The sequence below is a fragment of the Pygocentrus nattereri genome, chromosome 23 (assembly GCF_015220715.1).
Source record: "Pygocentrus nattereri isolate fPygNat1 chromosome 23, fPygNat1.pri, whole genome shotgun sequence".
NCBI classification, from domain to species: Eukaryota; Metazoa; Chordata; class Actinopteri; order Characiformes; family Serrasalmidae; genus Pygocentrus; species Pygocentrus nattereri.
This window is the reverse complement of record NC_051233.1, coordinates 16,406,321-16,430,247: the sequence shown is the minus strand read 5'-3', so window position 1 is coordinate 16,430,247 and position 23,927 is coordinate 16,406,321. Positions and strand designations below refer to the sequence as shown.

General features: G+C 42.1%; 1 protein-coding gene across 1 annotated transcript; it reads left to right on the top strand.

The window, feature by feature from the left end:
• The first annotated feature begins 815 nt into the window (after window positions 1–815).
• pja2 (praja ring finger ubiquitin ligase 2) lies at window positions 816–16,050 on the top strand. The gene is made up of 9 exons (XM_017682869.2): window positions 816–1,000; window positions 1,982–2,173; window positions 2,590–3,532; window positions 3,865–4,032; window positions 4,333–4,518; window positions 12,821–12,935; window positions 14,243–14,357; window positions 15,018–15,133; window positions 15,558–16,050. The coding sequence occupies exons 2-9, from the start codon at window positions 1,984–1,986 to the stop codon at window positions 15,675–15,677; spliced, it is 1,953 nt and encodes a 650-aa protein (XP_017538358.1). The 5' UTR covers window positions 816–1,000; window positions 1,982–1,983; the 3' UTR covers window positions 15,678–16,050.
• Window positions 16,051–23,927: the final 7,877 nt, after the last annotated feature.

Sequence of the window (23,927 nt, the reverse complement as noted above, 5' to 3'; positions counted from 1 at the left end):
AACACTGAAACCTTTTGGTAGGTTATGTAGCTTCCACATACTCTACACACTTTTATATTTGTCCTTTGGAGAATCTGATATGACCTCTAAATTCTAAGACTATAGAGAGGGATGCCATTGTCCATAAAAATTATTTTTGGAAAGAATGCCTAAAGAAGGGGAAATATGATTAAGTCCTTAGAGAAAATACCTAATCTGACAGTTTGGACTTAAAGACACTTTCACACAATTTGGCATCTGTTAACTATATATGCAACCTTAATGATTAAGGTTTCATTGAGTGCACTTGATAATTTCCATTATAATTTCTAGATTTTTTTTTACACTGTTTATCATATTCACTCATTCTACCTTGAACAAACTGAATATATTTCGAATTATTTATTCATATGAGTTCATGTGAAATGATTCAGCAGACAGTCTTGAAAAACAGACTGTAGTTTATGTCTATAAATTGAAATAGTTTATTGGCGAATGTTAAGGCTATCCATTAACATGGTTAACAGTTTGTTAAAACGTTTTCTCACCAATCTACAAGATAAATGAATGATGAATAAAAACATTTGTGTTTACCAATGTTACAGAAACTTAGTTTGACACATATAGTCACAACTGTGGATTTGGAAAACATACGCTTAAACGGCAACAATGATCAAGAATATTTAGTTTACCCTACAGACGATTAAATAAACACTGTTCCACCTTCGTTGTTCATCATACTCGATTTCATGCAGTAGCGGAGGGATTTGACAATGATACGGCCAGCTCACGTGGGTTTCATGTGGCGACTGTCCGACTCGACAACTCTTTTCTACCCTCCTTCCCCAACTGCACCCGACTGCTCCAGCTGACCACCTAGGCGAGTCGCAGTTCATCTAGAGCAAGCCTTTTGTCTCTGGATGTCCGCTGAAACGTAATTGGAGGATACCTGTCATATGACTGTAGTGTTTGACTGTGACGTTCGCCGAGTTGCTCTAACAAGAGGAACACAGGAATTCAGGTAGGGCATCTGTTGATTAAATTATTAACGTAGCGAACTGAACTATAATTAAGACACAGCTTGTAAGAGGACGTTGTAATGCATCTGTACGGCAGCCTATTCAGTTAGTCAACAGCAGGCTGTGAGGCTCAGCAAACTCAAACTCGCGATAAACAGGCGAAGTAGCTAGCTTCCAAAAACAAAGAACGAGGCCTAGTGTCGAGTTTAGTTCGCTGGAAACATGATTTTTTACAACGTCTTTCACATGTTAAAACAACGTCGAGAACGTCGAGTACTGTTCGCATATTTATTTGTTGAAGGTTAGTTAGTATATGCCTCCTCTTCACTATGTCAACAATGCATGCATAGTACTGCTAAGCTAGAAGAGTGGTGCTGTTAGTAGTGCTCAGGGTAATATATGCTGATATAACGTTAATGGTTTTGTTTATCGATCGCTTTGTAAACATGGACAATACGAGGTCATGTGATGACAGCGAAAAGAAGATACTGTCACGTGAAGTACAGTGATGTCTCCTTAATAGTCTAGTACAGACCACTTAACCGTTACAGCATATTACCACTAATGCGATCTGTCATAGGTTAGCAAGCTTAACTGCAAGCTGTCTTAGTTCAGATAACCAACTATACAGCTGTCTCACCACAGAACGTCCTCTTGAGAAGTAATGTAACCTCATATTTCAGGTGTTACTTTGTAGTATAAAAATAGTACAATATAATTCCTCAGTAGAATAGCTCATTCGCTTACCTCCATAACTTCACAAAATAAATCTGAAGCTTCTACTGTCCACGGTCACTATAGTTAGTTGTTTTTGATCTGCGTATATAATATAAAGTCAATGACATTTAGAGTAAAAAAAAAAAAAAAAAAGACATTCACAAATATAAGGCATATCCATGTAGTAGCAGTTTGTTCTTATTAAACATGTTTGATGAATGCTTTCCTGCATTTGCAGTGTGCATTAAATTGTTCCTTGCATGTAGTAATGGGTCAGGAAGCTGGCAAGACATCCTGGCCCAGACCAGCTGGGGGTTACCAGACGATCACAGGGAGAAGATATGGCAGGAGACATGCATATGTCAGCTTCAGGCCCACTCCATATAAGCACAGAACTATGTCCAGTGTGGATTATCAGGAAGTGGAAACAAACACTGACCATGAGGAGCACACCGTTGGTATGAAACAGCAAGACATGAAAACATTTAATGAAGTTTGGCCAAAAAAAAAAAAAAAACATTAATTAATTAATTAATTTTTCTTAAAATTTTTTTTTAATTAACTTCAATGTTACCATAACAACATTGATTGTTGACAAAAGTGTGGTTTTACTCCTGCTGTAAAGACAATTTCAATGAGGAATGGTCTATAATTAAAATTAGAAGTAAACATTTTAACAGCTGGCTATGATCTATTCAATTTTTGATTATGCTAAGAGTACACCATTTCTAGACAAGAGAGCCCATGCAGGATGAGTACCACTTTTTTCTCAACAGGTTAATTGCTTCTTGCTAAAATATTTGTGTTTAACAAGATTACATATGTTACTAAATATTCATTAAGAAGGTGTTCACTTAGAAAACTCTCTCTTTAGCTCTTTTAGAGGGGAACATTTCTTCAGTGTTTCCAGCCATCTTTCCAGTGCAGTCCTCCAATTCAGTGGACCTGGAGTCAAAAACAAATCAAGAAGACTATGTAAAATACTTATCATCCTCAAACATAATGACAGAGTGTGAAAAATGGAGTAATGATTCTGATTGTAGTCCTAGTGCTGAGAAAAGTGCCGGTGCTTTGGCAGTCAGTGATGAGGTGGATCGGAAGCCACCTAATGTGGGCATTCTGAGCTTTGTGAACATTGATTCCTATGAACCAGACAGCAGTGGTGGTGAGGAGGAGGACTTGAACTCATCTTGTGCCATTCAGAAAAAACTAGACATGATTTGTCACATCGGGAAAGACGTGGATGACTTTAGCCATTCACACACAAACATGCATACAGAATTCTGCAAATTGTCAGATTGCTCAGCCAAAGACATGCCTCCCAAGTCTGATCAAGAGCATACGCACCCCCAGAGGACCGGGAAGACCTATGGCAAATATAGTCTTCTGGGCAAACTCCAATCAGACTCATTTAATGAATCAGCATGCAATGGTGGCCCTTGTTCCTGTATAGACCCAGAATGCAACAGCATGCAGGAAGCAGTTCAGTCAGAAATGGTGGTCAGGCCAAAAATCCGAAAGCAGACAAGTGAGAGCCATCTTGACAAAACAAAGTACACACATTCAGAGGAAGTGAGTTGGATATCGGTTGCAAAATCTTTCAAGAGCACATGTGGTTCTGCACCTCCTTTCATTCTCTCTCATGCGACCAAAACAGATTCCCTCTTCAACTTCCCTCTTGATGAATGCACTTTGGACAAGACTAAATGGGCAGAGCAAAACAGCAAAGTAAAAGCAAATGATGATGATTGTGACTTCTGGGAAGACCTAGATGACTTTGGGGAGAAGTGTGCATCACCTGAAAAAGCGAATGAGAGGTAGAATGATTTCAGAAGCAATTCCCTTTAAATAAGCAGAAATAATAATTGTCTGTAAAATTTAGGGACTTTTTCATAGAAATTAATTTTTGGTAAATACAGAAAATACTGAAGTCATAACAGATTTTATTGCATGCATGTAGTATGAAGTAAGTTACATAATTTGCCCACTAGCACAATTTCCTGTTTATTTGAATGTGAGGATGAGATTTGTAGCTCTGTGGTAGCTCTGTTTTGCCAGTTTAGACTCTGCAGCTAAGGAGATTAATGTGGTATGTAAAAGGCTCACATGTTTTAACGTGTGTGTGTGTATGTTGGGGTGGTGTGGGCAGCTCAGAGTACAGTGAAGGTGAATGGTCTGCCTCATGGACGTCGGACTCGGGGTTGGAAAAGGAGCGATGCTCCAGTGAGGAGAGCTGGGAGACGCTGCCTGGCCTGGAAGAGCTACCCAGTTCCAGCTGTAGCTTAGAGGACATTCCCCCACTCAGCCTTATAGAGGGGTGAGTGCAGACTGACTAGCCTTTACTGCCAAATGTATAGACCCAAACACAGCTTATTGTTCTGAATAATTAGTCTAAACATTTGTGTATTTTTTATGAACTACTAAAAATTTTCACAGATGATAAGATTAGTTCAGTTAATTACTGGGCATTCTGGGACTCTAGAATTTCAACAGGAGTTGAGTTGCCCTCTGTGGCATCAGTTTTGGAAAACAACTTGGAAAAAAAATTGTACAGAATTCTATGTGGTGAAACTCTATTTCCTCTATTTTTTCTGTGTGGTATGTGGTGGCATGATAGGGAGCAAATTCCCCTGGAGGAAGGCGAAATCCCATGGCTAAGGTGTAACGAGGATTCTGACAGCAGCAGTGATGAAAACCCAGACAACATGAGTCAGTTTGTGCACCCAGGTCTCTTCATCATGGACAGCAGCAATAACTTGGAGGATGACTCCAGCATGAGTGAAGACCTGGACACTGAGTGGAGGTCTGCAAGCATGTTATTTCACAGCTGCTATCAGGGTTTTTGAAACCATAAAGCACCAGGTCACTGAACCTGAGTGTGTGCACATACATATATATATATATATATATATATATATATATATATATATATATATATATATATATATATATATATATATATATATATATATACACACATATACATATACATACACACACATATATACACACACACACACACACACACACAGCTGAAAAAACACTCAAATAACACATCCTAGATCAGAATGAATGAAATATTCTCATTGAATACTTTGTTCTGTATTAAGTTGAATGTGCTGACAACAAAATCACACAAAAATCATCAATGGAAATCAAATTTATTAACCACTGGAGGCCTGGATCTGGAGTCACACACAAAATTAACATGGAAAAACATACTACAGTCTGATCCAACGTTGATGTAATGTCCTTAAAACAAGTCAAAATGAGGCTCAGTATTGTGTGTGTGGCCTCTACATACCTGGATGACCTCCCTACAACGCCTGGGCATGCTCCTGATGAGGTGGCGGATGGTCTCCTGAGGGATCTCCTCCCAGACCTGGACTAAAGCATCCGCCAACTCCTGGACAGTCTGTGGTGCAACGTGGCGTTGGTGGATGGAGCGAGACATGATGTCCCAGATGTGCTCAATCGGATTCAGGTCTGGGGAATAGGCGGGTCAGTCCATAGCTTCAATGCCTTCATCTAGCAGGAACTGCTAACACACTCCAGCCACATGAAGTCTAGCATTGTTCCATTACATTACATTACATTACATTTAGCAGACGCTTTTATCCAAAGCGACTTACAAATAATGAGGGACATAGAACAAACATAGTCAGGCCTCAAAGGAGGCCAAAGGGTAATAGCGGGGTAGAGAAGGGAAGGAGGGCAAGAAGGAGATGAGGTTGATAGTGGTTAGATTGCAAGAGGCGATTAGAGTAAGTGCTCCCTGAAGAGCTCTGTCTTCAGGAGTTTCTTAAAAATAGCGAGGGACGCCCCTGCTCTGACAGTGGAAGGTAGCTTGTTCCACCAGTGGGGAATCAAGTATGAGAACAGTCTCGATTGCTTTGTGTGAATGTTTGGCCAAGCTAAGCGACGTTCATTGGAGGATCGCAGCGGCCGGGCGGTGCTGTAAGCCTTTAGGAGCGAGTGCAGGTAGGAAGGAGCCTGCTCTGTAAACACCTTGTAGGCAATCGTAAGAGTTTTAAATTTGATACGAGCAGCAACCGATAACCAGTGGAGCTCAATGAGTAGTGGGGTGACATGCGCCCGTTTTGGATGGTTAAAGACCAGACACGCTGCAGCGTTCTGAACCATCTTCAGTGGTTTTACAACACAGGCTGGGAGGCCCGTTAGTATGGCATTGCAGTAGTCGAGGCATGAGATGACCACTGCTTGTACCAAGAGTTGGGTGGCTTGTTGTGTTAGAAACGGCCGTATCTGTCTGATGTTGTACAGCGCAAAGCGGCAGGACCGAGCCACCGAGGCAGCATGGTGCGTAAAGGAGAGTTGGTCATCTACCATAACCCCCAGGTTCCTAGCAACCTTTGTCGGGGAGAGTGAGAGTGAGTCGATGGTTATGGTGAAGTTGTGTTGAATGGATTGTTTAGCTGGTATAACCAGAAGTTCAGACTTGGACAGGTTTAGTTGAAGGTGGTGTTCCTTCATCCATGCGGATATGTCCGAGAGGCACTGCGATATCCGCACAGAGATCGACGGGTCATCAGGCGGGAATGACAGATAGAGCTGGGTGTCGTCAGCATAGCAATGGTATGAGAAGCCATGTGAGCGGATAACCCGGCCTAGAGAGGTGGTGTAAATAGAAAAGAGAAGGGGTCCCAGTACCGATCCCTGGGGAACCCCAGTGGATAGCGAGTGGGCTGAGGAGAGCTCTCCATGCCACGACACCTTGAATGAGCGCCCAGTGAGGTACGATCTGAACCATAGTAGTGCATTGTCTGAGATACCCATGTTTGATAGAGTAGATAGGAGAAATTCATGATTGACTGTGTCAAAAGTGGCTGAGAGGTCCAGCAGAATGAGTACTGAGGACGGTCCTGCAGCTCTGGCAGTTTTAGTGCCTCAATCACAGATAAAAGAGCCGTTTCAGTGGAGTGCCCTTTTTAAAAACCTGATTGATTTTGGTCCAGGACGTCATTCTGGGAGAGGAAACCAAAGACCTGTCTGTAGACTGCTCTTTCTATCGTTTTGGAAAGAAAGGGTAGTAGTGAGACTGGCCTGTAGTTATCAACCTGGGCAGGGTTGCGAGAAGGCTTTTTAAGCAATGGTGTGACTTGGGCTTGTTGGAAACACACCAGTAGTTATGGAGGCATTGATGGTGTGTGTGATAGCTGGGATGATAGCAGGTGCAATGGTTTGTAGTAGGTCGGTAGGAATCGGATCAAGTGGACATGTAGTAGGATGGCTACATGTTACAAGAGTCAGTGCCTCGCTCTCAGTGAGAGGAGTAAATGAGGAGAAGATGGCACCTTTGGTCGAGGGATACAGAGGAGCAGAGCATGTAGTAGGACCCGCTACCTGCATCAGTGAACTGGCTGCTTATGGCCGCCACTTTTCCAGTGAAAAAAGAGGCAAGGGCATCGGATGTAAGGCAGGTAGCCGGAGGTGGAGATGGAGGATTGAGCAACGTATTAAACGTTGCAAATAGTTTCCGGGAGTCAGTGAGAGAGTTGATTTTGCTGTGATAGAATTCAGCTTTTGCAGTAGTGAGGCAGATTGAGAACGAAGCCAGGAGCAGTTGGTAGTTCTTTAGGTCTGCATGTATACATTTTTCCCGCCATTTTCTTTCAGCAGCCCGGAGCCTGGAGCGCAGTTCCCTGACTGTATCATTTTTAAGCCATGGCTGTGGTTTATTTGAGCGCATGACTCTAGTAGTTAGGGGACAGAGGTCGTCCAGACATGAGCTTAGCGTAGAGCAGAGTGCATCAGTGGCATCATTTACATTGAGTGATGAAAATGAGCCTGGTGGAGGCATATTATCAGTGACCAGTGAGGAGTACTGGCCGAGGTCGGTCTCTAAGATTGTGGCGGAACGAGACCATAGTTGGAGCAGCTTTTGGGTTTTTCTCAATACAAACATTGAGTTGTATGAAATAGTGATCCGAGAGGTGCAGAGGGGTGACAGTTAGCGAGTCAGTGTCACAGTTGCGAGTAAAAATTAAATCCAGATTTTTACCAGCTTTGAGTCGGAGGGCTTGGAACCTGCTCCAGATCGAAAGAGTGCATGAGGGATATGAAGTCTGTGGAGCACGGACTGTCAAGGTGGATGTTCATATCACCTAGAATAAGCATGGGACAATCTTGATCTGGGATAGAAGAAAGCAGCATATCAAGTTCATTTGTAAACTCGCCCATTTACCCAGGAGGACGATAGATGACAATAATGCCAAGTTTAGCTGGAGTATTAACCAGCGTGGCATGATACTCAAAAGAGGTGTACGTATTTGTTGGTAGCAGTGGCGTGTGTTTCAAGCCATTTGCAATCAATAGGCCAGTCTGTTAGTTTGATAGTGCCGCCGGAGTAGCAGTGTTTTCTGGTTTAATCCAGGTTTCAGTCAGAGCCAGTAGTTGTAATGATAAATGATTGGCATAAGAGGCGATAAAGTCAGCTTTGTTAACGGCTGACTGGCAGTTCCACAGCCCAACTGAGAATGAGGCAGCAGTGGGCGTGGTTTGCCGTAGTGGCCTTAAGTTGGAATGATTCTGGCGCCTGTGTGTTATTTTGCGCCTTCTGTGCATACGGCAGATAATGGGGATGTGTTGGAAGCACATTTTGGGAGGCAGCAGGACTGGCAGCCTTGCCCGGTGGACTCGCGCAGGTAGACTCGCAGGTCTTTACCCGAGTTAGGTCTTCACGCTAGGGGGTCTTCACACAACAGCTGATGCCTACGGCTGACGCCTCAGCGACTGGACGTGGTAAATAGGAGTGCAAATTGCAAACAGCTGTTAGCGTGTTAGGAGATCAGCATGACCAGACTGCCTTTATATGCCGCGAGTGTATACGTGAGGGGGTTTGCCACGCCCCCAATTGTCCTGCATTAGGAGGAACCCAGGGCCAACTGCACCAGCATATGGTCTCACAAGGGGTCTGAGGATCTCATCTCGGTACCTAATGGCAGTCAGGCTACCTCTGGCGAGCACATGGAGGGCTGTGTGGCCCTCCAAAGAAATGCCACCCCACACCATTACTGAACCTCTGCCAAACCGGTCATGCTGAAGGATGTTGCAGGCAGCAGATCGCTCTCCATGGCGTCTCCAGACTCTGTCACGTCTGTCACATGTGCTCAGTGTGAACCTGCTTTCATCTGTGAAGAGCACAGGGCGCCAGTGGCAAATTTGCCAATCCTGGTGTTCTCTGGCAAATGCCAAGCATCCTGCACGTTGTTGGGCTGCGACCACAACCCCCATCTGTGGACGTCGGGCCCTCATACCATCCTCATGGAGTCGGTTTCTAACCGTTTGTGCAGACACATGCACATTTGTGGCCTGCTGGAGGTCATTTTGCAGGGCTCTGGCAGTGCTCCTCCTGTTCCTCCTTGCACAAAGGCGGAGGTAGCCGTCCTACTGCTGGTTTGTTGCCCTCCTACAACCTCCTCCATGTCTCCTGGTGTACTGGCCCGTCTCCTGGTAGTGCCTCCAGCCTCTGGACACTACGCTGACAGACAAAGCAAACCTTCTTGCCACAGCTCGCATTGATGTGCCATCCTGGATGAGCTGCACTACCTGAGCCACTTGTATGGGTTGTAGAGTCAGTCTCATGCTACCACGAGTGGAGTGTGAAAGCACCACCAACATTCAAAAGTGACCAAAACATCAGCCAGAAAGCATAGGTACTGAGAAGTGGTCTGTGGTCCCCACCTGCAGAACCACTCCTTTATTGAGTGTGTCTTGCTAATTGCCAATCATTTCCACCTGTTGTCTATTCCATTTGCACAACAGCATGTGAAATTGATTGTCAATCAGTGTTGCTTCCTAAGTGGACAGTTTGATTTCACAGAATTTATTTTGTGTTGTTTAAGTGTTCCCTTTATTTTTTTGAGCAGTGTGTGTGTGTGTGTGTGTGTGTGTGTGTGTGTGTGTGTGTGTGTATATATATATATATATATATATATATATATATATATATATAATATACACACACGTATGTGAGTGTGTGAGCAGAATCCCCTTTGCTTTTTTTTTCTTTTTTTTTTTTTTAAACAACAGTCTATAAACATCTGGCAAGTGAGGAGACCAATTGCCTTTGGGAGAGGAATGGTTTCCCATTCTTGTCTGATGTAGGATTGTAGCTGCTCAACAGTCCTGGGCCTTTTTTGCTGGATTTTTTGTTTCATTATGCACCAAATGTTTTCTATTGGTGAAAGGTCTGGACTGCAGGCAGGCCAGTTCAGCATCTGGACTCTTCTTCTGTGAAGCCATGCTGTTTTGATGGATGCAGTATGTGGTTTATCTTTGTCTTTCTGAAATATGCAAAGCCTTTCCGGAAAGATGTGTTGTCTGGATGAGAACATATGTTGTTCTAAAACGATTATATACCATCAGAGATGCAGGCTTTTGAACTGTGCACTAATAACAAGCTGGATGGTCCCTCTCCTCTTGAGTCTGCAGGACATGCCATCCATGGTTTTCAAAAAGAATTTTAAATTTTGATTCATTTGACCACAGAACAGTTTTCCATTTTGTGTCGGACCATTTGACGGCTGTGTTTCTGGATTGTGTTGACATGTGGCTTCTTCTGTGCATGATGCAGCTTTAACTTGCATTTGTGGATTGCATGGGGAACTGTGTTCACAGACAATGATTTCTGTAAGATTTCCTGAGCCCATGCAGTGATTTCCATTACAGAATCATGCCTGTTTTCAATGCAGTGCTGCCTGAGCACCCAAAGATCACAAGCATCTATTGTTGACCATCTGCTATTGTCACTTCCATGGCCACAGGTGTATAAAACCAAGCACCTAGGCCTGCAGACTGCTTCTACAAACATTTGTGAACGAATGGGTTGCTCTCAGGAGCTCAGTGAATTCCAGCATGGTAATATTATAGGATGCCACCTGTGCTACAAGTCAAGTCCTGAAATTTCCTCGCTACTGAATTTTCCACAGTCAACTGTCAGTGGTATTATAACAAAGTGGAAGTGATTAGGAGTGACAGCAACTAAGCCACAAAGTGGTCGGCCACGTAAAATGACAGAGCGGGGTCTGCAGATGCTGAGGCACATAGTGTGCAGAGGTCTCCAACTTTCTGCGATCAATCACTACAGACCTCCAAACCAGACGTGTTCTCTGGAGTGATGAATCTGGAATCTGGGAATCTGATGAATGAGTCTGGGTTTGGTGGTCGCCAGGAGGATAGTAATTGACTGCATTGTGCCAAGTGTAAAGTTTGGTGGAGGGGGGATTATGGTGTGAGGTTGTATTTCAGGAGTTGGTCTCAGCCCCTTAGTTCCAATGAAAGGAACTCTTGATGCTTTAGCAAACCAAGAGATTTTGGACAATTTCATGCTCCCAACTTTGTGGGAACAGTTTAGGGATGGTCCCTACCTGTTCCAACATGACTGCGCACCAGTGCACAAAGCAAGGTCCATAAAGACATGGATGAGCAAGTTTGGTGTGGAAGAACTTGACTGGCCTGCACAGAGTCCTGACCTCAACCTGATAGAACTCCTTTGGGATGAGTTAGAGTGGAGACTGTGAGCCAGGCCTTCTCGTCCAACATCAGCATTTGACCTCACAAATGTGCTTCTGGAAGAATGCTCAAAAATTCCCATAAACACACTACTAACCCTTGTTGAAAGCCTTCCCAGAAGAGTTGAAGCTGTTACAGCTGCAAAGGGTGGGCCGACATTATTTAAAACCCTATTGATTAAGAATGGGACCTCTCTCAATTTCATATGCGTGTGAAGGCAGACGAGCGCATACTTTTGACAATAAAGTGTATGTACACTGATCAGGCATAACATTAGGACCACCTCCTTGTTTCTATGCTCCTTGTCCATTTGCAAAGTGTAGCCCATCTGTTTCTCTGCATACATTGTTAGCCCCCTTTTAGCCTGTTCTGCAGTGGTCAGGCCCCCCTGGATCCACACAGAGCAGGTACTATTTGGGTGGTGGATCATTCTCAGCACCACAGTAACACTGATGTGGTGGTGGTGGTGTGTTAGTGTGTGTTGTGCTGGTACAAGTGGATCAGACACAGCAGTGCTGCTGGAGTTTTTAAACACCTCAGTGTCACTGCTGGACTGAGAATAGTCCACCAATCAAAAATATCCAGCGAACAGCATCCTGTGACCACTGACGAAGGACTAGAGGATGACAAACATAAACTGTTCAGCAGCAGATGAGTTACCGTTTCTACAAGGTGGACTTACAAGGTAGGAGTGTCTAATAGAGTACCCAATTTTCTCCCCAATTCTACCTACTAGATAGGACCCAATCACACTATATTATGAACGCTAGGAGACCTGTGAAGCCAGCCACTGCATGTTTTCGAACTGCAATGTCATTGGACAGCTGAACATGCTCGGAGGAAAGTGCCAACCGCCAGATCTGTTACACCTGCGCTGACTAATATCACGTTGAGTGATGGGAGGAGAAGGGGGATAATCCTAAACACCCAGAGAGAGAGTCCAGTTGTGCTCTTTTGGACTCCCGGCTACAGATGGCAGTAGCATCACAAGGGATCAAACTTGCGATCTCCTGACGATAGAGCCAAAGCTTAGATGGTTATGCCACTCGGTAGCCCCCAACACAGTGTTTAAAATCTCCAGCAGCACTGCTATGTCTGATCTGCTCATACCAGCACAACACACACTAACACACCACCACCATGTCAGTGTTACTGCAGTGCTAAGAATGATCCACCACCCAAATAGTCCCTGTGAGGGTCCATGGGGGTCCTGACCAATGCAGGACAGGGTAAAACGGGCTAACAACGTATCAAGAGAAACAGATGGACTATAGTCTGTAACTGTAGAACTACAAAGTGCATCTATATAGTAAGTAGAGCTCCTAAAACGGACAATGAGCATAGAAACAAGGGGGTGGTCATAATGTTGTGTATGTTCATTGTTTGCCTGGCCAAAATTTAGATTTTTAACCAAGCACTGCCTTGTAGTAATTTCTTGTAACCGATGAGCCTGAAAAGGATGGGTTTTTTTTTCACCTTTGCTCCTGTAATCGAAATGTGTTTCTATCAGTGGGACAATGAATTTGTGATCTTAAATGATGTAGACTAAAGTGAAGAGCATTGTTCCTCAGGTTGCTGGATGACTTTGAAGAGGGTTTTGGCATGGCTCAGGCCATTTCCTATGTGGACCATCCACAGCTTCTCACTTATATGGCATTAGAGGAACGACTTGCACAGGCTATGGAGGTAAGAGAGCTATTCACAAAGTTTTATATAAAAAGGTATTTTGTATATATAAAGTATACATATGTGACATTGTTGAGACACTGTTACATTGTGTGGGAAAATATTGATTACCAAACACACTCAAAGCTACAGTTGTAAAATCTTAATTCCTCTCTGTAGCCTGAGTAAATTAACTGCAGAATACACCTTGTTCTTACACAGAGGTAAGTAGCCTTGAGGGTATAAATATATGAGATATTATATACAAGATATTATGCTTTCACTGGGATTTGGATGTAAAAATACATTCTGAATGCTAAAACAGGATGGGCAAAATAATGGAAATGGCACATAAAAAGTATTTCAACTTTCGGTGAGAGTAGTCAGTTGGAGGGAAGGAGCAGAAAAGAGAGTTGTCAGATCTTGTCTGCGTCTACATAGCATGCTGCCACCAGCTTCAACACATGAGCCATTACATGTGCTACACCTCAGGCATTGCTCTTGAGCCCAGTTGATGTATGAGTTGACTTGTCTAGGTGATGTCTGCTGCCAGTGTTTATCTACACTTATTGCATGACTGTGTGTTTGTTTTTTTAACTGATTAACTGTTAACCGACAAATAAGCAATTGTTTAACCTTTTTTATTTTTTGGTCAAAGTAATGTAACTTTATATATATGAAACATATAACTTTGTCACAACTTATTGCTATACATGTGTCAACATTTTTATGCAAATGTAGTCATATGTACACTGAATTTTAAGTTTAATGTTTCTTTTGATAACAACAACTGTTTTCGTTGCACCTGTCATGATGTTTATGTTCATTTTAACTTGGGCCAGTAATGAGTAGCTAATGATATATTCTACTCATTTCATTAACTTTTTAGAATTTGTCATATAATCATGAACATAATATAATTGTCAGCCTCTTGGTTTAAATAATCAGGTTCTTGTGTAGGGTATGTTTCAGGTTGGTTACCTCAAAAACACACACTAATGCGTGGCCCTGTCTCTCAGTACTATGCCTCTAGTTGGCATAACTCTGACTCTAGTTGAATATTGCTTAAGGATATACATTTTCTTTCAATCTAACTCTGGGTAATGATAAGTAATTTTTTGTATAATTGAGATTTTTAAAAGAAATTTCAGTGCAGTTGTGTAGTAATTCAGTAGTATCTTAGACTTAAGTTTTAGCTTTCAGCTGCGCTGTACATAATTAATTTTTTTCCTTGCTTTTACATCTAGATGAGAAGCCAGTTTTTTTTTATAACTTTAACTGCGTAACACTGTCTTGGTGGTGATGTTAGACATTGTGTTGTGTTCTAGGCAGCATTAGCTCATCTTGAGTCACTGGCCATAGATGTGGAGCAGGCTCATCCACCAGCATCAGAGCAGATCATTGACTCTTTACCCCACATCAAAGTGCTAGAAGACCATAGGGGTAAGCCAGCATGTATCAGGAGCAATACCCCATTTGTGACATTCGCAGTATACAATTATGCAACAAAAATTTAATTAGATGAGAGATTCTCTTATGGTTACAGTGTTACATGGACAAAATTTTAACATGAACAGACATGAACACCCAATACAGAGATTTGACCACTAAATATATTTAGTATACTTTTATGCATATGACCTGATGCTAATTTTCAGTGTTCATAATTATGTTTTTGGGGTCTACTATAATAGTTATACATGCTTCAATGTTCCATAAACAAATTTTCTTATACTGTACATCCCAGTTTTCCCCTTTTTGAAATGCTCTGTTGGAGCTCCAGTGACTTTAACACTCAAACACACAAATTTTGTGAAGAGGATATGTCTTTGGGTCGGGGGGTTGGCGGGAGAAAAAAAAATCAATTTTAATGAATCCATATAAGAGAGATTTTTTTTGTTTTAATGGTGTACTGTCAGTCACTGGAGACACATCAAAGTTTACTCTTTACAATGGTTTTGAAAACAGGGAGAATTACTATAGAGAAGCTGTTAAAAAATTAATGATTTAAAAAGAGTATGTATGAAATAAAAATGCGTGGTTGGCAAGAATCTGAATGAGAGTTGGCTAGATTTTGAAGGACACTTCAATTTTCTGGTGCAGGACAGGAGCAGAGCTGTGCTGTTTGCTGTTGTGAGTATGTCAATGAGGAGATAGCAACACAACTGCCGTGTCGCCACATGTTCCACAAACTCTGCGTCACCCTCTGGCTCAGGAAGGTACTGTTTATATGCTGTTTCTGTTTCATCAAATCTAGTTACCCAGTTTAGTTATAAGCAATATTTGGCACTTTAAATATTACCTTAAAATTAAAAAACATTAAACTTTATACCCATTAAAGATACTAAAGGTTTTTACAGCTAGACGAGTAGTTTTATTGTTTGGCTTGATTGGACATAGGCTGTGCTAAAGAAAAAACATAACAATAATATTTGTAGATTTGTTTGATTGTGGTGCCTAGTCTTACGCCTTACAGACTTTTGCGACTTATCTGTAGCTTTTGCCGAAAGCAATTACAAGTTCTGTACAAGTACAAGCTCTGGTTGTTCTCTGGCAGGTGGCTTACCACCAACCCCATTCATTTTGTGCAGCAAACTATGTGCTTTATATTGGTATATTGTTGCATTTTGCTGTGTTCTTCAGTCTGGCACGTGTCCAGTATGTCGCCATATTCTAACCCCTCCTCTGAGTGGACCCACAACGTTCCTCTCCAACCCGGAGAATCCTTCATCTGTTCCCAGCGCAGCAGGACAAAGAGAGTGAACAGCTGCAGCCATTCAAAATACTTCCAGAAACATTTGGACAACAATCACTTGCGTCTTCATAAACAATGAATTATTCTTTAAATATGCCTCTTCAGCTTTCACAATGTATTAAGGGGATGTTCAGTCTTAATTAACATTCTCATGTTACAGCACATGGCCACAAAGAGGCAGTGCAAGCTCATTTTCTAAGAAAATATACATTTTTTTCAAGGCTTCATCATGTATACAGTAACCACGAAAAATGTAACAGTAATTAAATTTTTTTTTTAACATTTGAACCAAAAAAAAGTTTCACTGTCAGCAAAGGTTTGAATGCAGTCTTCAAAAACTTGCTGTAGCTGGATGTAAATAAACTTCATTCTGAAATCAAAGGGATTGTTTACTCTGTATTCTGTAATAATCAAGAAGAAAAATGAAACCTCTTGTTTTTTAGACTTTCATTGAACTTCAGATATGCCCTGTAAGCATTCTAAATATAGTTCCATCTATTAAGTCTTGAGAAAGCATGAGAATGAAGAGTTCTATACACTGTGTGCACAATTATTAGGCAAGTTGTATTTTTGAGGATTAACTTCATTATTGAGGAACTACAGTGCTCTCAGTCAATCCAATATGTTAATAAAACTCAAAGCCAAAGATTTAAGAAAGGAAAGTGAGGTTTTGGCTTTCTTAGGAGAATATCTATGTGTGTATAATTATTGGGCACCTATTAGTGTGCAGAATTATTATGAAGCTATATTTCCCATATTATTTGTTCGTTTTCATCTGTGAAAGTGAGAATAATAAAGAACTCAAAATTTACAAATAAATATTTTTGACATAAAAAAAAAATCAGTGACCAATATACAGTAGCCACCCTTCTTTTCAATAACAGTTATAAGCCTTCCATTCATGGAGTCAGTTTCTTAATCTGTTGACGATCAACTTTTTGTGCAACAGCAACCACATTCTCCCAGACACTCTTCAGAGAGGTGTATTGTTTTGCTTCATTGTAAATTGCCCGTTTAAGAAGGGTCCACAGGTTCTCAATAGGGTTTAGGTCAGGTGAGGAAGGGGGCCATGTCATTCTTTCATCTCTAAGGCCATTACTGGCTAGCCACGCAGTAGAGCACTTTGATGTAACACAGTGGTAAACATGCCCCTGTCCCAACTTATTTGGAACGTGTTGTAGGCATCAAATTCAAAATGAGTGAATATATGCAAAAAACAATTAAGTTTCTCCATTTGATCATTTAAATATCTTGTCTTTGTAGTGTATTCAATTGAATATAGGTTGAAAAGGATTTGCAAATCATTGTACTCTGTTTTTATTTATCTTTTACACAACGTCCCAACTTCATTGGAATTGGGGTTGTATATACATACATACATATGCATATATACATATATATATATACATATATATATATATATATATATATATATATATATATATATATATATATGTATGTATGTGTTTGTGTGTGTGTGTGTGTATTTGTTAGGGTAAACAATTTATCTTCCAATTATTCAAAAGTGAGATTTGGAATTCTGCAGGGCTCTATTTTAGGACCATTATTATTTACACTATACATGTTACCGTTAGGTATCCTGCCTTCCGCCCGAAGACTGCTGGGATAGGCTCCAGCATCCAGCGCGACCCAGACGGAGAAGCGGCTTAGAAAATGGATGGATGGATGGATGGATGTATGGATGTTACCGTTAGGCACAGTTATAAGTAACCATGGCGGAAACTTTCATTGTTATGCAGACGATACTCAACTGTACATATCAGCCAAGCCTGATGACAAATACAGGTTAAAGAAAATGGAGGACTGTGTAAAAGACGTGAAAGGCTGGATGTCACGCAACTTCCTCCTATTAAACAGTAACAAAACAGAGGTTCTCCTTCTGGGTCCAAAATTAGCAAGAAGTAAATTACCAGATTTAATCTTAAATCTCGCCGACTTTCCAGCCATACCTGGCTCCGCAGCAAAAAATCTTGGCGTTATAATAGATTCAGATTTATCATTCGATCAACACATAGGCAGCATAACTAGGACAGCTTTTCTACATCTTCGTAACATTGCCAAGATGAAAAATGCCCTATCCCTGCGTGATGCGGAAACACTAGTACATGCCTTTATTACTTCTAGGCTAGACTACTGTAACGCGCTACTGTCAGGATGCACGAGCAGGAATTTAAACAAACTCCAACTAGTCCAAAACGCCGTAGCCAGGGTCCTCATTAAAACTAGAAAATTTGAGCATATTAGTCCAGTGCTACCATCACTTCATTGGCTGCCTATTAAATTCCGTATTGATTATAAAATCCTTTTATTGAATTATAAAGCCCTACATGGTCTTGCTCCCGAGTACTTACAAGACCTTGTTTCTCATTATGAGCCATCACGACCACTCAGATCACAGAGTGCTGGCTTATTAATAGCCCCCTGAATTCAGAAGGTTTCAGCTGGGGGAAGAGCTTTTTCTTATAAAGCCCCCAAACTCTGGAATGATCTTCCAGAAACTGTTCGGAACTCAGACACAATCTCAATCTTTAAGACTAGGCTGAAAACTCACTTGTTCAGTTTAGCTTTTGGTAGCTAATGTTCCCCCTTAGATAAAGGCAGCAGATTCAGGGGTCCATGGACACAGGGAATTATAGTAAACTGAGACGCTGCTCATCCTGCAGCTCACACGCGGTCACTCAAGTTTGTGGACGGTGGAGCGGAGGGATGCCGTGTCTGTGTGTCCTTCTGGTTCTCTCCTTTTAGTTAAACTGTCATATTCAGATCTGCCGGAGTCATTAGCCAAACTCTGTAAATGTTTACATTCCATGTTTATGTACAAACAGATAGAATAAAACTAATTCCATCTACCTGCTTTCTTTCCGAGTATACAATCACGCATATGTCCGGCTGGACACTGAAGGACGACCGACTGCTGAGCCCTCCTTCTACCCACTTCAGACCAGCTGCCACCATCTGCCTTGGACGAGCTGCCCACCCTACACTGATGTTCTCATAGACTCCTAGTTATTCCTAATACCAATATTACTGCTATTAATATTAGTAATATAATCACTTGTAGGTAGTTTGACCAGAGGAGGATGGGTCCCCCCTGGTGAGCCTGGTTCCTCCCAAGGTTTCTTCCTCAGTTCTGAGGGAGTTTTTCCTTGCCACTGTTGCCCCTGGCTTGCCCACCGGGGGGTTTCTGTACATTCTTACAGTCCTGTTGAAACTTTGTCTTTTCCAAAATTCTGTAAAACTGCTTTGTGACAACATTCAAGATATTCTGTGTGTCCAGGAGACCAGATGGAAAGGAAGCAAGGCCAGGAACATTGGAGGTGGATTCAAACTGTTCTATCATGGTGTAGAGAGGAAGAGAAATGGAATAGGAATAATCCTAAAGGAACAGCTAGGGAAAAGTGTTCTGGATGTAAAGAGAGTGTCAGACAGGATCATAAGCCTGAAGTTGGAGGTTGATGGTGTAATTTTGAATGTGTTCAGTTCATATGCACCACAGGTTGGTTGTCAGAGGAGAAAGAGGAATTTTGGAGTAAGATGGATGAAGTGGTAGATGGTGTCCCTAGAGAGGAGAGATTGGTGATTGGTGCAGACTTCAATTGACATGTTGGTGAAAGGAACAGAGGGGACGAAGAGGTGCTGGGTATGTATGGCTGTGGTGAACAAGTATTTTCAGAAGAGGGAAGAACACAGGGTAAAGAGGCTTGTTCTTGATGAGACCGCTAGGAATGTGCTTTTTCTTACAGTGACGAACTCTCCGACCCAAAGTTGTTGTTTCACTCTGAATGTCCATGTAATTTGAAATAAATCCACTCCACCACGTCTTGAAATGAAGCTTGAAGTTTACTTTACCTTTTAACATTTACAAACATGAACTAACTAAAATATCCGCTGATTAAATAAAAAAGAAAGTTCTAAATGTCTGTCGGAGTCCGCAGCAGCACGTAAGAAAACTGTTCGCTTTCAAGGCTTCTAGCGATCTGAAAAGAGAAACGCGAGAGTGTATGGTAGCCGACTCGGCCCATTATTAAAGCGACAGTACACATTTTTTAATCCATATACGACAGATAACCTAAACATATGAATTCTAATTCTTTTAATTTCCCTATGTAATATTCATCATTTGAATCACAAAAATAAACATATCTATGAAATTATAAATTCAAACAAAATTATTTATCTTTTTTAAACATTAATTTCTATTTATAACAACATAAGGTCTATTTTGGCCGCTACACAGGGTGACATACAAGAGTGGAGGGAGGTGCACACAGGTGGATTATATCCTTAGCAGGAGATGCCACCTAAAGGAGATTGGAGATTGGAGATTGTAAAGTGGTGCCAGGGGAAAGTTTAGCAAGGCAGCATAGGGTGGTTGTCTGTAGAATGAGATTAGAAACAAAGAAGAGGAAGAGAGTGAAGACAGAGCCAAATATTAGATGTTGGAAGCTGAAGGAGGAGGATGGTTGCAGGCAGTTCAGGGAAAAATTGCAACAGGCCCCTGGGGGCAGTGAGGAGCTACCTGAGGACTGGGAAACTACAGCTAAGGTGGTGAGAGAAACTGGCAAGAATGTGTTGGGTGTTTTGTCTGGTCAGAGGAAAGAAGACAAGGAAAGTTGGTGGTGGAATGAGGAAATCCAGGAGAGTATTCAGAAGAAGAAGGCAGCTAAGAAAAAGTGGGATAACCAGAGAGATGAAGGAAGTAGGCAGGAGTACTGTGAGGCTAGTCGCATAGCAAAAAGAATGGTGGCAAAGGCAAAGGCTCAGGCCTATGATGAGCTGTATGAGAGGCTGGACAGTAAAGAAGGAGTAAATGACTTGTATCGTTTGGCTAAACAGAGAGATAGAGCTGGAAAGGATGTACAGCGGGTTAGGCTGATAAAGGATAGAGAGGGAAATGTACTAGTGAGTGAACAGAGAGTGTTGAGTAGATGGAAGGAGTACTTTGAAGAACTAATGAATGAGGAAAACGAGAGAGAGGAGGACAACGGGGGGAGAGATAGTGGATCAGGAAGTGCAGAGAATTGGTAAGGTGGAAGTGAGGGCAGCTTTAAAAAGGATGAAGAATGGAAAGGCAGTTGGTCCAGATGACATACCTGTGGAGGTATGGAGATGTTTAGGAGAGAAGGCAGTGGACTTTTTAACCAGGTTGTTTAAAAAAATCCTGGAGAGTGAGAGGATGCCTGATGAGCGGAGAAGCAGTGTATTGGTCCCCATTTTTAAGAACAAGTGTGATGTGCAGAGCTGCAGTAACTACAGAGGTATAAAGTTGATGAGCCACACCATGAAGGTATGGGAAAGAGTTGTTGAAGCAAGGCTAAGGCGAGAGGTCCAGATCAGTGAGCAGCAGTTTGGTTTCATGTCCAGAAAGAGTACCACAGATGCAATTTTTGTGTTGAGTGTTGGTAAAGAAGTAGGTCAGAAGGAGCTACATTGTGTCTTTGTGGATCTAGAGAAGGCATATGATAGGGTGCCAAGAGAGGAACTGTGGTACTGTATGAGGAAGTCGGGTGTAGCTGAAAAGTTTGTTAGGGTGGTGCAGGACATGTATGAGGATAGTGAGACAGTGGTGAGGTGTGCAGTTGGAGTGACAAATGGTTTCAAGGTGAAGGTAGGGTTACATCAGGGATCAGCTTCGAGCCCCTTCTTGTTTGCAATGGTGATGGACAGGTTGACAGATGAGGTCAGGCAGGAGGCTCCATGAACCATGATGTTTGTAGATGGCATTGTAATCTGTGGTGAGAGTAGAGAGCAGGTGGAAGAGAATCTGGAGAGGTGGAGGTTTGCACTGGACAGGAGAGGAATGAAGGTCAGTAGAGACAAGACGGAATACATGTGTGTGAATGAGAGGGAGGCAGGTGGAAAGGTGAAGATGCAAAGAGTAGAGGTCGTAAAGGTGGATGACTTCAGATATCTTGGGTCAACCATCCAGAGCAATGGACAGTGTAGAAAAGAGGTGAAGAAGGGGGTGCAGGCAGGATGGAGTGGGTGGAGACTGGTGTCAGGGCTAATGTGTGACAGAAGGATAGCAGCAAGAGTGAAAGGGAAGGTTTACAAGACAGTAGTGCGTCCTGCAATGATGTGTGGTTTGGAGACTGGCTCTGTCTAAAAGACAGGAGGCTGAGCTGGAGGTGATGAAGATGCTGAGATTTTCGTTGGGAGTGACAAGGCTGGACAAGATTAGAAATGAGCAGATCAGAGGGACAGTGAAGGTAGAGCAGTTTGGAGATAAAGCCAGAGAGGCCAGGTTGAGATGGTTTGGACATGTGTTGTGGAGGAATAGTGGATATATTGGGCAAAGAATGTTGGAGATGCTGGGTAGAAGGAGAAGAGGTAGACATCAGAGAAGGTTTATGGATGTAGTTAAGGTGGACATGGAGATGGTTGGTGTGAAAGTATGAAGATGATCTGCTGTGGCGACCCTAAAGGGAGCAGCCGAAAGAAGAAGATATATGTGTGTGTATGTATGTATGTATGTGTGTGTGTGTGTGTTTGTGTAATATATATTATGTGGGGGGGGTGAATGTCCATCGCAGGGCGGGCAGACAGACATACACACACACCAAGGGGCAATGTAACATGTCCAATTGGCCAGTCTGCATGTCTTTGGACTGTGGGAGGAAACCGGAGGAAACCCACGCAGACACGGGGAGAACATGCAAACTTCACACAGAGAGGACCCCGGTCACTGGCCTTGGAATTGAACCCAGGCCCTTCTCGCAGTAAGGCGACAGCGCCACCCACCGCGCCACCTGTATTAAAAACACCCATTCATAATTTATGTGATGACTTTATGTGATATGACCCCAAAACTAAACCACATATTCAATTTCAAAAGTAGATTATGAAATTTATTTAAAAAGAAAATAATGTTTTTTTTAGGTTAACACCAAGGAAACAATAAAGAAAATATAAAAATAGATAAAAATAATCCCAACAGATTATTATGTTCACTTAACCACACACACAAAGGCTTAAATAAGGCAAAGCTTAAAGAAAATCATCAGGCTAAAAGACGAGAGAGAGAGAAAGATAGACAGAGACAGAAAGTCAGAAAGTGGTGGGGTGAGAGCCCTCGCAGGTGTCTTCCCCATCTAACACTTCATTGAGGCACTTGGAGCTTTTTCATAATAGATGTAAATGAGACAATCTACACGCATAATTACTGATCCATCATTACAAAATAAAACTATTATAATGTAGACTTGGATAGGCTTAGAAACAAAATGGAACAGAGTCATTGGTGAGATTCAGTCAACAAATATGTGGTGTCTAGTCTAATCTTATTAACAAGAGTCTCAGGCCCAAGTCCTTGAAGATTCCCAAAAGATCACCTTTCATCCAGTTATACAATGACTGAAATACCCAGTTCCATCTCCTCTACCATCGGTCACTGCCATGTCTGTTGACATAGATTGGAAAAACATATTCTTACTCTATTCAACATATTTGGAACCAAAATGCATTACCTGTATAAACATCCTGGATGTAATAATAATTTATCCAGATTTGAGAAGCAGTGCATTTCCCAGCAGGTTTGTTGATACTACTATAAAACATTTTTAGTAATACAAATTTCAATCAAAATGAAAGTGATGTTTTGCAAGTTCTTCAAATCGATCTATGTGAAGTAAAAGCGGATTACCTCTGCTTTCGAGCAAAAAGACTCCCGTGAGGGGTGCATCTCGCGGCCGAATTCAGCACAACACCGGCCACGAGGGGGCACTAGAGCAAGGCTCAAGGTCGCTTCACTACACCTCACGTTCGACCTGGGCGGACAAGCTGCCAGCTGGGAGTGGTGACAAGGAGGCGGAGCAGCAGGCTCTGGTTCCCTCTCGGTTCAGGGATCTTGCTGGCAGCATGAGCACCTTTTGAAAAGAGCAGAGAGGGAACAGAGAGAGAGAGGGACGAACAGCAGCAACAGAGACTGACTGAAGAGCTGAAACGCACGAGTGAGAAAAAGACTGAAGATTAGCTAGCGAAAGCCGCTGAAAAGTGGCAAGCATAGCCTTGGTTTTGCCTCCAGCGTCCTCCTTGAGCCTAGGGTAGCGCATGACGTGCTACAAATAATTAATACCATTATGATTATAGTTTTAAAGCTATAGATTGTTTCATACACAATTAACATTATTATAGATATCAGGCACCGCTGTCTTGCTGAAGTACTTACGGCTTGCCAGTTCGTACCGTGGATTCAGGGTCTGTATTGCCACCTTTGGTGATGATCAGTTTTCTGCATA

Bases quoted from the DNA above. Each gene is read 5' to 3' on its own strand.
- pja2 (XM_017682869.2), top strand. From the start codon at position 1,984: ATGGGTCAGGAAGCTGGCAAGACATCCTGGCCCAGACCAGCTGGGGGT. The intron at 2,174-2,589 runs GTATGAAACAGC...CTCTCTCTTTAG, and splicing joins CCATGAGGAGCACACCGTTG to CTCTTTTAGAGGGGAACATT. The intron at 3,533-3,864 runs GTAGAATGATTT...TGGTGTGGGCAG, and splicing joins CCTGAAAAAGCGAATGAGAG to CTCAGAGTACAGTGAAGGTG.